Source organism: Bubalus kerabau, chromosome 1, assembly GCF_029407905.1.
Source record: "Bubalus kerabau isolate K-KA32 ecotype Philippines breed swamp buffalo chromosome 1, PCC_UOA_SB_1v2, whole genome shotgun sequence".
Classification (NCBI taxonomy): Eukaryota; Metazoa; Chordata; class Mammalia; order Artiodactyla; family Bovidae; genus Bubalus; species Bubalus kerabau.
In genome coordinates this window covers 182,587,680-182,601,839 of record NC_073624.1, presented here as the reverse complement: position 1 = coordinate 182,601,839, position 14,160 = coordinate 182,587,680, and the positions used below count along the sequence as shown (strand labels likewise).

Here is a 14,160-nt window from a genome sequence, read left to right as displayed (position 1 = left end):
ACTGATTCTGAAGCTTAAGCTCCAATACTTTGGCCATCTGATGTGAAAAGCCGACTCTGTGGAAAAGACCCTGATGCTGGGAAAGATTGAAGACAAAAGCAGAAGGAGGTGACAGAGGATGAGACGGTTGGATGGCTTCATTGAATCAATGGAAATGAGTTTGAGAAAGCTCTGGGAGATAGTGAAGGACAGGGTAGCCTGGCATGCTGCAGTCCAAGGGGTTGAAAAGAGCTGGACATGACAAAGCAACTGAACAACAAGCTATAGACTTGGTATCATGAACCTTTATTAAAGATTCCCTGTTGTTGCTTTGTCGCTAATTTGTGCACAATATAATTTAAAATCCTGTCCGCTCTACTTGCTATCTAGAAAAATGGAACAAGTACTGAGTACCTCTGAACCTCCATATTGTTATCTGAGTTGATTCCTGGTTGATAAGGGTTCCCAAGTCCAAGCTTGCTCTGCTCACCACAGTTCAGTTCAGTTCAGTAATCAGTCATGTCCGACTCTTTGGGACCCCATGAATCGCAGCATGCCAGTCCTCCCTGTCCATCACCAACTCCTGGAGTTCACCCAAACTCATGTTCATCAAGTCGGTGATGCCATCCAGCCATCTCATCCTCTGTCGTCCCCTTTTCCTCCTGCCCCCAATCCCTCCCAGCATCAGAGTCTTTTCCAATGAGTCATCTCTTCGCATGAGGTGGCCAAAGTACTGGAGTTTCAGCTTTAGCATCATTCCTTCCAAAGAACACCCAGGACTGATCTCCTTTAGAATGGACTGGTTGGATCTCCTTGCAGTCCATGGGTGTCTCAAGAGTCTTCTCCAACACCACAGTTCAAAAGCATCAATTCTTCGGCGCTCAACTTTCTTCACAGTCCAACTCTCATATCCATACATGACTACTGGAAAAACCATAGCCTTGACTAGATGGACTTTTGTTGGCAAAGTATTGTCTTTACTTTTTAATATGCTGTCGAGGTTGGTCATAGCTTTCCTTCCAAGGTGTAAGCATCTTTTAATTTCAGAGACTGTGAAAATGGAAAGTATGTCATATCCATAGTATAGACCTAATGCTTTGTAGATTTCATGATTGATACTATCAATTTATAGATATCAAAATAACACATTGCATGGCTAAATTGAGGGGAAAAGTCTGAATTTTGTGTTAAGATCCTGCAAGTGAGAAGTAATAAGCAAGAATATGGGAAATTTTTCTCCTGAGGAGAAAAGGGACCCAGATGCTTCCCAGGACATTCACTTTTTTCCTTTTCATGTTCCATTAATATTAACAAGTCTCCAGAGATTGGGACAACATAGGCCAACTTGCTCATGATGAGCTTCGGGCACTGAACCCTAAGGTCATATCATTGTAAATAATTGGCCAGTGCCTCTAGCTCATTAGTTTGCCAGTTCTAATATTGTGGCTCCACACCTGCCTTGATGCTGATGGAGGGGCTCTCCTGTGTATCACAAACCAGGGGTCATTGGAAACTGCATGACCTGAGCTATACAGTGGGGTCTGCAGTACCCAGTAGAGAGGAAAGTCTACCTGTTTCTAGTTTGTTTCCAGGGACTTTTTGTTGAGATCATGTTGGTGCAGTGAATCTGGGGACATATTACAAAGCAGATGGGCAGGACCTGAGCCTTGAATGGCTTGGAGCACACAGTCTTTATAGAGCATGAGGCCTGTGTGGTGGGCAGGATCTGAGATGCTCTCACTGATCTCAACTTCTGGTTTTCATTCCATTGGGTATTTCCTCACATCGAATGTGAGCTAAAGTAAGGAAATGAAAACAAGTTATCCTTAGAAACAATTATTAACTCTGAAAATGGAAAGTGTACACATCCTTGGCATGTACCTCATGCTGCATACATTTCATGATTGATACATGGATTTTCAGCTCTCAAAACCACACACTGAGTGGCAAAATGAGAAAAAATCGGACTTTATATTAAGATCCTGTGACTTGGAAGTAAGGAGCAAGAGTACAGGGAATTTCCTCCTGAAGAGAAGAGGGACCCAGACTCATCCTAGGACATTCACTTTTCTCCTTTTCCTGTTCTATTAATATTAACAAGTCCCCAGAGATTGGAATAATATAGACTAACTAGCTAATGATGAGCTTTATGCATTGAGCCCTAAGGTCATATCATTGTAAATAATTGGCCAGTGCCTCCAGCTCTTTGGTTTGCCTGTTCTCATGTTGTGAATCCACACCTCTGTCTCCATCCTTTGTAGGAACCTACATCAGAATGTCCAGCCTGAGTCTGTCTTCCTGTCCGTCCTGAGGAGGGACCCTGAGACTTCCTCACACACTAGGCAGGAGAGAGGCAGTGAGTCTGTGCTCCTTGGTCATGTTCGGCAGAGATGCAGCCCAGCCCAGTAAGTGCTGAGGGAGATAGTGATGACGAAGGGAGTTTGGGAGCAATCTGCATGGGTTTGGAATTGTTTTATATTTATTGCTTGAGTACATCTGCATAATTTCTCCCCAATTATATGTACACACATTACTATTATTTTAATAAGAAGAGAGAAGTGAAATATTTTATGTAGCATGTACCAGTTCAAGGGGTTTTCCTGGTGGCTTAGTGGTAAAGAACCTGCCTGCAAATGCAGAAGTGGGTTCAAATCATGGGTCAAAAAGATTCCCTGGAGAAGGAAATGGCAACCCACTCCAGTATTCTTGCCTGGGAAATCCCATGGACAGAGGAGACTGGTAGGCTACAATTCATGGGGTCTCAAAGAGTCAGATGCAACTTAAGGACTAAACAACAGCAACCAGACCATGAGTTAGACATTGTTAAAACCAAGTTTGAAGCCAGTGATTTTAGACAGACTGACTGCAGATGTAAGGTAGGGAAGTCCCTCTGCCACCTCAAACCATCGTGCCACTTCCTTGTCAGTCCTGGCAGAGATTCCCTGCTCACTGTGCCCTTCCCCTTGGAGTTTTCTGGAGGGCACAGTGAAGAGCAGTAGGTAGCTATTTCTGTGTCAGCTTTAGGAAGAACATATGAGATACAGGCAAAGACCGAGAAATGATTGCCACCTGATACTCCAGGGTAGATCTCTCTGTTGACATTGTTTCTGGATTTCACTTCATCTGTCCACTTTTTCCTCTGCACTGATGATCAGCCAACTCAGTCATGAAAGCAGATACAAAATCAGAGTCTTGTGGTCCATTCTTACTCAGGTAAATGAAAATAGTTTAAAATAATATACTCCAGATGTATATGTTGCTATATCTCTGTACTTTTGCTGAAAACTTTCAGAAAGTCTAAAAACAGTGAAATTTGGGGTATGAGACTCAGAGAAGAAAAACTTTATTTTGAATCTTTTATGCTCCACTAATTCTTAGTGTGTTATAGGGAAATTTCTTAGAATCTGTGAGACTTAGGATTGTCAACAGACTTGATTCCTCATTGATACAAACTCACTGAATTAGGACTAAAGAAATAATGGTAGCCCTCTGTGCAATAACTATATGATGGACAAAGAAAGGGAAAAATACATTTTTGATATTTTGTTACTAATAATGATAAGGCTAATTCTCCTGTCATCAGATTTAATTATCTCTTCATCTGATGCTATGGTTTCCTCACATCCCTGACAGGAGATTTTTGCTTATTTTATTGTTTAGTTTATTGTGATTTTTGTTTGTACAAGTGCATTCTTCATAATGAAGAGAAATGACTGAGGTTTATTTATTTCTGATTCCTCAGAGCCTATATCTTGGTAGCACAGTGGAGGCGACAAGGGTGCAAAACCCATTTTAGTGTTGAATAAACCCTTCCATTTTTCATAGAAACAATGTGTGGGCAATATAGCTTCCACACAGTGGACCATTCACGCTAGTGTTTTCATCCTTTTCAGAATGTCCCATAGGACCAGAGACAAGTTAAAACATTGCTTGTTTTTTCCTGTATCCTGGGGCTTTCTTTGGGACCTATCATTTTCTATTCAATAGCCTCTACAGCATTCAATCTCTGAGAAGTCATTGAAGAAAGTTTCATGAATATACGGGAAAAAAGAGTCAGAAAAGAAGAGGACATGCACATCTTGATGCATGAGCCAAGATGTATTTTAGGATTTCATGTTTTCTATGCTCCAGCTCTGAGACAGGAAAGGCTTTGATCTCTTTGCCTTGGAACCCATGAAAGGTCATTAAACTGGGGGAAGTTTATTTTATTAATGAGTATGATCTCCTAATAATGATTGAAATTCTTTATACAAATGATTGATTATTCATTAAGTTCCACACTTCCCTTTAGGTGTGATATACACTGTAGAGGCAAATATTGGACTGAATTTTCAGGAAGGAACAGAAACACAGAGAAGTGGAGAGATCTGCACATACTCCACTTACAGGGGGTGAAAGACCCAGGACTCAAACCCTGGTCTGCTCATTCTTACAAAAGTTCTCAGTAACCTCCACGTACCTAGTAAGAGTTTCTTCTCAAATCTACTTGGGTCCCAGAAGTGACAGGGAAGATAAACGGTTTCATCTTCTTTTGGTTCAAGGGGTGTATCTGTGAATTATGAAAGTGACACAGCAGTTTACAGAGGCCATAATGACCCTAAAATGGAGGATTATAGGGTTTTCAATGATTAGCCATGCATTTTGCTGTCCAGTTTTGAAATTTAAGGTTGAGAAGATTTCTTATGTAAGATGAAAATGTGCAGCTAATGTGAAATTATCACAAGACAGACTTCAAAGATCTTTTCAAAAGATACCTTATTAAGAGACAGTGCCATTGTCAAAAATGATTTTTTCATTGAAACAAATATTAGTAATTACTAATATTAATTAGTAAAACTGATTATGAATCAATTATTAGAACTTGAACGACTAATTACCGCTCACATATTACATACAAATCTTCATCTGTTTGATATAGAGAAAGGTACAAAAATTTTCATAGGATTGTTGTTAGCAGAAACTGATATGAATAAAAATATAATACATATAATATAAATTAAATATTCACTTTATATATAAACTATATTAAAGTATGTATTATTGCCTTTAATACATATGTCAAAGATATATTTTAAATTTGTTAAATTTATATTGCTTTCTATAAATGTACATTTATGAACTGATGAAATGTCTTTCCTTATGCAAAAACGTGTGTCAGGAAAATGAAGTAGTTGTATGTATTTCACAGAGAGATGGAACCAAAATGTCATGTAAAGAAGTGCATTTCAGGGGCAATATTGATAGTATTCTGTTTAGAGAAGATTTTATGAAAGCTGGTTTTGGATACATAAATGAATACTGACATTATGGAAACATTTACAAGGAAACAAACCCATCAACTTCACAACACTGGTTGCTTTCTGGGATATGCATGGAGAAGATGGGATTGAACTGAGATGAAATGAAAATTTCAATGTTTTAAATTTTTATAAAATATGACATCTGAAGCAAATATTATTAATGTCCATATTTTCAAAGTAGGTGAAGTATTCATGATAGTATTAATAGATATAATAGTCATGGACCTTCTTCTCAGTGTTGTGCAGTATTCTAAGGCGGTGTTTATCAAGCCCAGCTTCACAGAAGGGAGACCAAGAAATTCACATGTAGACATCCTGGAACTGGTTCTAGACTGAGGCTGGGGTAACTGAGTATTTTTAACATATGCACATATAAATAATAGATCAACTGGACCTGAAAACCTGGTCTAAGCAACATTAATGATTTTTCTTTAAAAGTTCTTGCAATAGTCCTATTAGGTAGGTTCAATTACTATAATAATTTCATGGATAAGGAAACTGCCCAGATGTGTTTTCAGTATTCTATTTTGATCTTTTACACAATTAAATTATAGTTTGGATACCAAAATAATGAACCAGAATTACCTTTTAAAGGCAGAAGTGTAAGAATTGCAATCCCTGAATCAGGAAGGATTGACATGGAAATTTGTTGCATCACGATAAGAAGGTTGAGTTCTGACCTGTCTGTGAAATCTCCCCTGAAACTCCTCAACTATAAATAAGAGAGTTTATGATCAGGAGAACAAGATCACCAGGTAAAAGGCCCTCAACATCAGTTAATATGAAGACATGCAAGGAGAAATGTAAATTAAATATCATCTTATATCTGTTAAGATGGCTATTATATATAAAAAAAACACAAATGTTGGTGAGGATATGGAGGTAAGTGAATCTTTGTACTTGGTTGGTGGGAATGAATATTTATAGACACTAGAAAAACAGAATGGAGGTGCCCTAAAAAAGAAAAAAATTGCAACGAACTGAAATAGAACTACCACAGGACCCAGCAACTGCACTTCAGATTACGTGCTAATAAAATGAACTCAAAAGCTTTAAGAGATATATGCATTCCCTTGTCCTTATGATATTATTTTAAATAGTGAAATGTGGATATGTGTCTATTGACAGATGAATAAAGAAAATGTGCTGTGTATATATAAATGATGGGCCATTATTTAGCCATAAAACAAGGAAATCTTGCCATTTGTGACAACATGGATGGACCTGAGAAGTATTTGCATATTAAAATATATACACCAGACATAGTCAAATATTGTATGATCTCACTTATGTGTGGAAGCGAAGAATATCAAGCTCTTAGCACTATAGTTTAAACTGTAGTTGTGAGGATTGGTGGTGGAGAAAGTGGGGAGATGTTAGTCAAAGGGTACAAACTTTCAGTTATAAAATGAGTAAGTTCTGTGGATCTAATGTACACAGTGCAGAATTATTAGCTATAATCAGTTATAGCTAATAATTCTGCACTGTGTAGTTGAGATTTGCTAAGAGAGGTTGGCTTACCTGTTACACACACACACACACACACACACGCAAAGAAACTATGTGAGGTGACGGATATATTAATTAACTTGACTGTGGTGATCATTCCCTGTGTGTATATGTATTTAAACCATCCTTTTGTATATCTTTAAAAAGTTTCATCTCACACAACCCACCCGAATATATGCCATTTTGTCAATCACATCAATAAACTGAAAAAAAGAAAAACAATGAAGTAGTATTATCCTGTCAGTACAGAACAGAGTTCAAGCAATGTAAAGAGGTCTCATACTTCAGACATTTTACTGAGATGGTTCAAAACAAATGATCCTGTATAAGATAAAAAATTTCAAGAGGGTTACTTAAATTTCATTATCATTTAATCATGACAATACTGTGCACACGAACACTATCTTTGTAGTCACCAACACATTAGATCTTGTCCTCAATTAAACAAAGTTGATTAGAATTTGAAGTCCACCAAAGTCAAAGATATCGAATATATCCTAAATGACTTCTGAAAGACAGCTCTGATATTTGAATAATCTCTATTTCATGAAGGAAGGAAGACAGAAAAACAAAGGATGAATAAAACTCTGAAGATCAAACAAAATGTTTCTGATTACGAACATTCATCTTTGATTTAGAATCCAGGTGACATAGTCTTGAATTTCATAGAGATTTGTAAATAGAAAAGTGAGAGAAATATCTAGAATTGTATTTGAGAAAATAAGATTTATATAAATGACTTAATTTTTTTATATTTGAATTATTATATATATTTTTAGATGGGGAAGGGAATCTCTTACTCTATAAGGGAATCTCTTATCATCTCTAAAGAAGTAGGCTGTATTTAACTGAGGTCATGGATATATTACCTCTGACGTTCTTATTTCTTTCAGTTTTCAGTGAAGTTTTATAAAGTAAGAGTGCATAGACAGATGTGAATAACACAGAAACCAATGAAGAAAGAATTCTAAGCAGATAGTATCTGTCACACTGAGAAATATTGCTGAAGGAACTGGGGTATATGATCTTAGAAATGAATTGCTTGAATCCAAAATATGGACAGAGTACTGCATGTCATTTACTTGTTTTCTTTCTTCCAAAACTCGTTTCTTTTTTAAAGGTGTCCAAGATACATACGACCACAAAATCTACCACAGAATCTAACCAGTCTCTCAGAATTCTTCCTCGTGGGCCTCTTGGATGATCCAGAACTGCAGCCTTTGCTCTGTGTCCTGTTCTTGTCCATGTACCTGGTCACCATGCTGGGGAACCTGCTCATCATCCTGGCCATCACCTCTGACCCCCACCTCCACACCCCCATGTACTTCTTCCTCTCCAACCTCTCCTTGGCTGACATTGGTTTCGTCTCCACCACAGTCCCCAAGATGATTGTGAACATCCTAACTCACAGCAGAGTCATCTCCTATGGGGGCTGCCTGACACAGATGTCTTCTTTTATCCTTTTTGGTTGTATGGATGGTGTGCTGCTGTCTGTGATGTCCTATGACAGGTTTGTGGCCATCTGTCACCCACTGCACTACCCGGTCATCATGAACCCACGCCTCTGTTTCTCTTTAGTTTTGGTGTCTTTCTTTGGTAGCCTTATGGACTCCCAGGTACACAATTTGATTGTGCTACAACTTACCTGCTTCAAAGATGTAGAAATTTCTAATTACTTCTGTGACCCTTCTCTGCTCCTTAAGCTTGCCTGTTCTGACACTTTCACCAATAATATAATCCTGTATTTTACTGGTGCCATTTTTGCTTTTGTCCTTGTCTCAGGGATCTTTTTCTCTTATTACAAAATTCTTTCCTCCATTTTGAGAGTCCCGTCATCAGGTGGGAGGTATAAAGCATTCTCCACCTGTGGCTCTCACCTGACAGTTGTTTGCTTATATTATGGAACAGGCCTTGGTATGTACCTCAGCTCAGCCATCTTACAATCTCCCGGGAAGGATTCACTGGCCTCAGTTATGTACACTGTGGTCACCCCCATGCTGAACCCCTTCATCTACAGCCTGAGGAACAGAGATATCAAAAGGGCCTTGTGCAGATTCCTCAACAAAACAATCTAACCTCCATTTGGAGTGTGGGTTGGAAAATGTAGCAAAATTAACACCTGGATCTGAAAATTCTATCTCTCTGATGACATCATTTGTAGCCCTTAGGGCCTTCTTGCCTCTCCTTGTTTTATACCTGAATATTGCTTCTTTAGATATGTTTTTGATGGGGCTGGAAGGGTCTTCTGGGATTCTGTAGATGTCAAAAATACTGCGTAACTGAATCTTATTGTATCTAAGGAGGAGTCTCTCATTTATTGTGGTGACCCACATACTAGAAAAATGAACAACTCCATTTTTACAGATTTAGATAGTATATTTTTTGGGAAGCTGTTGTTTATTTTCCAGCTGATTACTATGTTTTAAATCTGTGTATGCAGTCTATGTGGAGAAGGCAATGGCACCCCACTCCAGTACTCTTGCCTGGCAAATGCCATGGACAGGGGAGCCTGGTGGGCTGCAATCCATGGGGTCGCAAAGAGTCGGACACAACTGAGCGACTTCACTTCCCTCACTTCACTCACTTCATACTTTATCACTGGAGAAGAAAATGGCAACCCACTCCAGTATTCTTGCCTGGAGAATCCCATGGACGGAGGAGCCTGGTGGGCCATGGTCCATGGGGTCACAGAGAGCCGGACATGACTAAAGTGACTGAGCACGCACACATGCAGTCTATGTGTTAGGGTACATGTCACTGCTTCTCAGCCTTGGCTTTTCTCAAAGTCATCTGGGAGGCTTAAAAATACTCACTATTTTGTAACATTGTGAATCAGTTATACTACAATAAAATAAACTAAAAAATAAACTGACAACTGAGTCTCACTGCCAAAGACTCTATTTATTTTATTCTTATTTCTTTATTTTTAAATTTATTTACTTATTTTAAAGGAGGATAATTCCTTCACAATGTTAGACTTAGGGTGTTCTGAACTGAAGATTTTTAAAAATTACTTATTTTTATTTTTGGTCATACCATGCAGCATGTGGGGTCTTAAGTCCCAGACCAGGGGTTGAATTCATGCCCCCTGCATTGAAAGGTGGAACCTAATCCACTGGAGCACAAGGGAAGTCCCAGCAAGAGGGTTTTTAAACACACTGAGGCTGGTTCTAGCATGTGGCCAAGGTTTGAACTTCTGCTGTAAGTCAGATCTTTCAGTCAAATGTGACCTTTATGTCATGTGCCCTAAATGCTCATGGACAAATGTCCCAGATCCTAAAGAGATCTGAGCTCATGGGGGAAAATATGAAGAGCCTGCTGTAGTAACAGGCAATGTGCCTGTGTGCATACTCAGTCAGTAAGTTGGGTCTGACTCTTTAGCGACCCCATGAACCATAGTCTGCCAGGCTCCTCTGTCCATGATATTTTCCAGGCAAAAATACTGGAGTTGCCATTTCCTTCTCCAGGGGGTCTTCCTGACCCAAGGATGGAACCCACATCTCTTAAACTGGAAAGCAGTTTCTTTACTACCTAGAAGCCCAACAGGCAGTGTGTTTTCCCCATTATTGCTGATAATGATTCTTCATATATAGCCTCTCTACACCATAGAATTTGGTCTCCGTAGCCTATGTGCTGTTTATAAAACTATTGTCTCTACTCTAAACTCACACTTATATACATTGCTTTGGGGTGTGGCTCTTGAAATGTTTGTTCCATTTTCTAACTTACATACATTCAATAGTGGTCAGTATACATTGTATGCATTGTATACAGTATACCTTATATATGTTGCTTTGGGGTGTGGCTCTTGAAATAATTGCTCTATTTTTTTATCTTACATACATTCAGTAGTGGCCAGTAAATTCTCTTTGCCCTAAATGCTCAGCTGTTCATTTTATACTCTTCAAGCCCTTGGTGGAGTAACATCTTTCTTCCCTCATAAATGCTGTGTTCCTGCTTCGTAATTTTTTGCCTGTTAGCCTTTCACTATCTTTTAAACCAACTCCCAGTTTCAGTTGAGTTTAGTTCAGTTGCTCAGTTGTGTCTGACTCTTTGCGATGCCTTGGACTACAGTATGCCAGGCTTCCCTGTTCATCACCAACTCCCAGAGCTTGCTCAAACTTATGTTGATCGAGTCAGTGATGCCATCCAACCATCTCATTCTCTGTCATCCCCTTCTCCTCCTGACTTCAATCTTTTCCAGCCTCAGGGACTTTTTCAATGAGTCAGGTTTTCACATCAGGTGGCCAAAGTATTGGAGCTTCAGCTTCAGCATTAGTCCTTCCAAAGAATATTCAGGACTGATTTCCTTTAGCATTGACTTGTTTGATATCCTTGCTGTCCAAGGGACTCTCAAGAGTCTTCTCCAACACCACAGTTCAAAAGCATCAATTCTTTGGTGCTCAGCCTTCTTTATAGTCCAACTTTTACATCTATACATGACCACTGGAAAAACCGTAGCTTTGACTAGATGGACCTTTGTCACCAAAGTATGTCTCTCCTTTTAATATGATGTCTAGGTTTGTCACAGCTCTTCTTCCAAAGAGCAAGCATCTTTTAATTTCATGGCTGCAGTCACCATCTGCAGTGATTTTGGAGGCCAAGAAAATAAAGTCTCTCACTATTTCCATTGTTTCCCCATCTATTTGCCATGAAGTGATGGGACCAGAAGCCATGATCTTTGTTTTTTGAATGTTGAGTTTAAGCCAGCTTTTTCACTCTCTACTTTTACTTTCATAAAGAGGCTCTTTAGTTCCTCTTTGCTTTCTGCCATAAGGTGGTGTCATCTGCATATGTGAGGTTATTGATACTCCTCCCTGCGATCTTGATTCCAGCTTGTGCTTTATCCAGCCTGGCATTTCATATGGTATACTCTGCATATAAGTTAAATAAGCAGGGTGACAATATATAGCTTTGATGTACTCCTTTAGCAATTTGGAACCAGTCCTTTGTTCTACGTCCAGTTCTGTTACTTCTTGACCTGCATACAGATTTCTCAGGAGGAAGGTAAGGTGGTCTGGTATTCCTATCTCTCTAAGAATTTTCCACAGTTTGTTGTGATCCACACAGTCAACGACTCTAGCCTACTCAATGAAGAAGTAGATAGTTTTCTGGAATTCCCTTGCTTTTTCTATGACTTCTTGATCTCTGGTTCTTCTGCTTTTTCTAAATCCAGCTTGTCCATCTGGAAGTTCTTGGTTCACATAGTGTTGAAGTTTAGCTTGAAGGATTTTGAGCATTACCTTACTAGTGTGTGAAGTGAGCACAAAATGTGCAGTGGTTTGGACAATCTTTGGTATTACCCTTCTTTGCAGTTGGATGAAAACTGACCTTTTCCAGTCCTGTGAAAAATGGAAAACTCTGAAAATGGATAGTGTATCACATCATTGGTCTAGACCTCATGCTGCAAAGATTTCAAGATTGATACAATGAATTTCAACATATCAAAATCACACATTGAGTGGTAAATTGAGAAAGAAAGGTCTGATGTTATGTTAAGATCCTGCAGCTTGGAAGTAAGAAGCAAGAGTACGTGGAATTTCCTCCTGAGATGAAAAGGGACCTAGACCCTTCCCAGGACATTCACTCTTCTCCTTTTCCTGTTCTTTTAATATTAACAAGTCCCCAGAGATGAGGACAACATGCACCAAGTGGCTAATGATGAGCTTTGGGCATTGAGCTCTAAGGTCATACCATTGAAAATAATTGGCCAGTGCCTCCAAGCTCATTATTTTGGCTGTTCTAATATTGTGAATCCACACCTATGTCTCCATCCTTTGTAGGAAGCTACATCAGAATGTCCATCCTGAGTCTGTTTTCCTGCCCATCCTGAGGAGGGACCCTGAGACTTCATCACACACCAGGCAGGAGAGAGGCAGTGAGTCTGTGGTCCTTGGTCATGCTCCAGCAGAGATACAGCCAACCTAGTAAGTGCTAGGGAGACAGAGATGGTGGAGAGGTGTTGGGAACAATCCACATGGGTTTGGAATAGAATGCTTTGAAGTTCATATTCTTAGTTTTGGTTGAGATGTGAGAACTTGCATTCAGAGTTCTGCTTTCACCCTCACTGGCCTGGTTCTGGCTGGCATCCCTCCCAATAGAGAAGCAGATGCTCCTCTGGAAACTTGCTCCTTGTTCAGTTGTTTTTCAGTTACTCAGTCATATCTGACTCTTTCCAACCCCATGGACGGCAGCATATCAGGCTTCCCTGTCCTTCACCATCTCCTGGAGTATGCTCAAACTCAAGTCCATTGAGCCGATGATGCCATCCAACCATCTTATCCTCTGTCCCCCTTCCCACTAACCCTTCAGTTCATCATGGGATCAGTGATGAGGATGAGGATGAGCATGATGAGGATGACATGAACCATACCATCCTGTCCTGGTATTGAAGTCCTCCTAAGTGTCGGGCTCTGACATATACATTTTGTATTTCCTTCTTGATTACATGTGCATAATTTCTCCCCAATGATATGTACATAACATTACTATTATTTTAATAAGAGGAAAGAAGTGAAACATTTTATATAACATGTGCCAGTTCTTGGGGCTTCCATGGTGGCTCAAGTGGTGAAGGATCTGCCTGCCAATACAGGAGACTCAAGTTTGATCCCTGGGTCATAAAGATCCCCTGCAGAAGGAAATGGCAACCCACCCCAGTGTTCGTGCCTGGGAAATCCCATGGACAGAGGAGCCTGGCAGGCTACAGGCCTTGGTGTCGTAAAGAGTCAGACACAACTTAGGGACTAAACAACAGCAACCAGATCATGAATTAAAGAATGATAAAATCATGTTTGAAGTCAGTCATTTTGGACAGACTGATTCTAGATGCTAGGTATGTGGGCAATGCCTCTGCCACCCCAAACCATCATGTCACTCACTTCCTTGTCAGTCCTGGCAGAGACTCCTTGATCCCTGCTCACTGTTACGGGAACACTTGTACTCGGTTAGTGGGAATGAATAATGATACAGCCATTACAGAAAACAGAATGGAGGGTCCTTAAAAAAATTAAAAGCTGCAACTAATTGAAATAGAACTACCATAGGATCTAGCAACCCACTTCAGGGTAGGTGCCAAAGAACTGAAATCAGAACTTCTAACAGATACTTGCATTCCCTTGTCGTCATCATTTATTTTAAATAGTGAAAATGTGTTTATTGAGTGTTGAATAGGTAAAAAACGTTGTGTGTTTATATAAATAATGGGATATTACTCAGCCATAAAACCAAGGAAATCCTGCCATTTGTGACAACATGGAATTATCTGGAGAATATTATGCCTGTTAAAAAAATAATTGATTTTAATTGGAGGATGATTACAATGTTGGGATGTTTTTTGCCATACATCATCATGAATAAAAATTTCAAGAGA

The 14,160-nt window shown here is 39.4% G+C and overlaps 1 protein-coding gene across 1 annotated transcript; it reads left to right on the top strand.

The window, feature by feature from the left end:
- Positions 1-7,945: 7,945 nt before the first annotated feature.
- Positions 7,946-8,863, top strand: LOC129642031 (olfactory receptor 7E24-like). Its single transcript, XM_055566593.1, has one exon. The coding sequence runs from the start codon at positions 8,033-8,035 to the stop codon at positions 8,861-8,863; it is 831 nt and encodes a 276-aa protein (XP_055422568.1). The 5' UTR covers positions 7,946-8,032.
- Positions 8,864-14,160: the final 5,297 nt, after the last annotated feature.

Coding starts and splice junctions, on each gene's coding strand:
- LOC129642031 (XM_055566593.1), top strand. CDS start 8,033: ATGTACCTGGTCACCATGCTGGGGAACCTGCTCATCATCCTGGCCATC.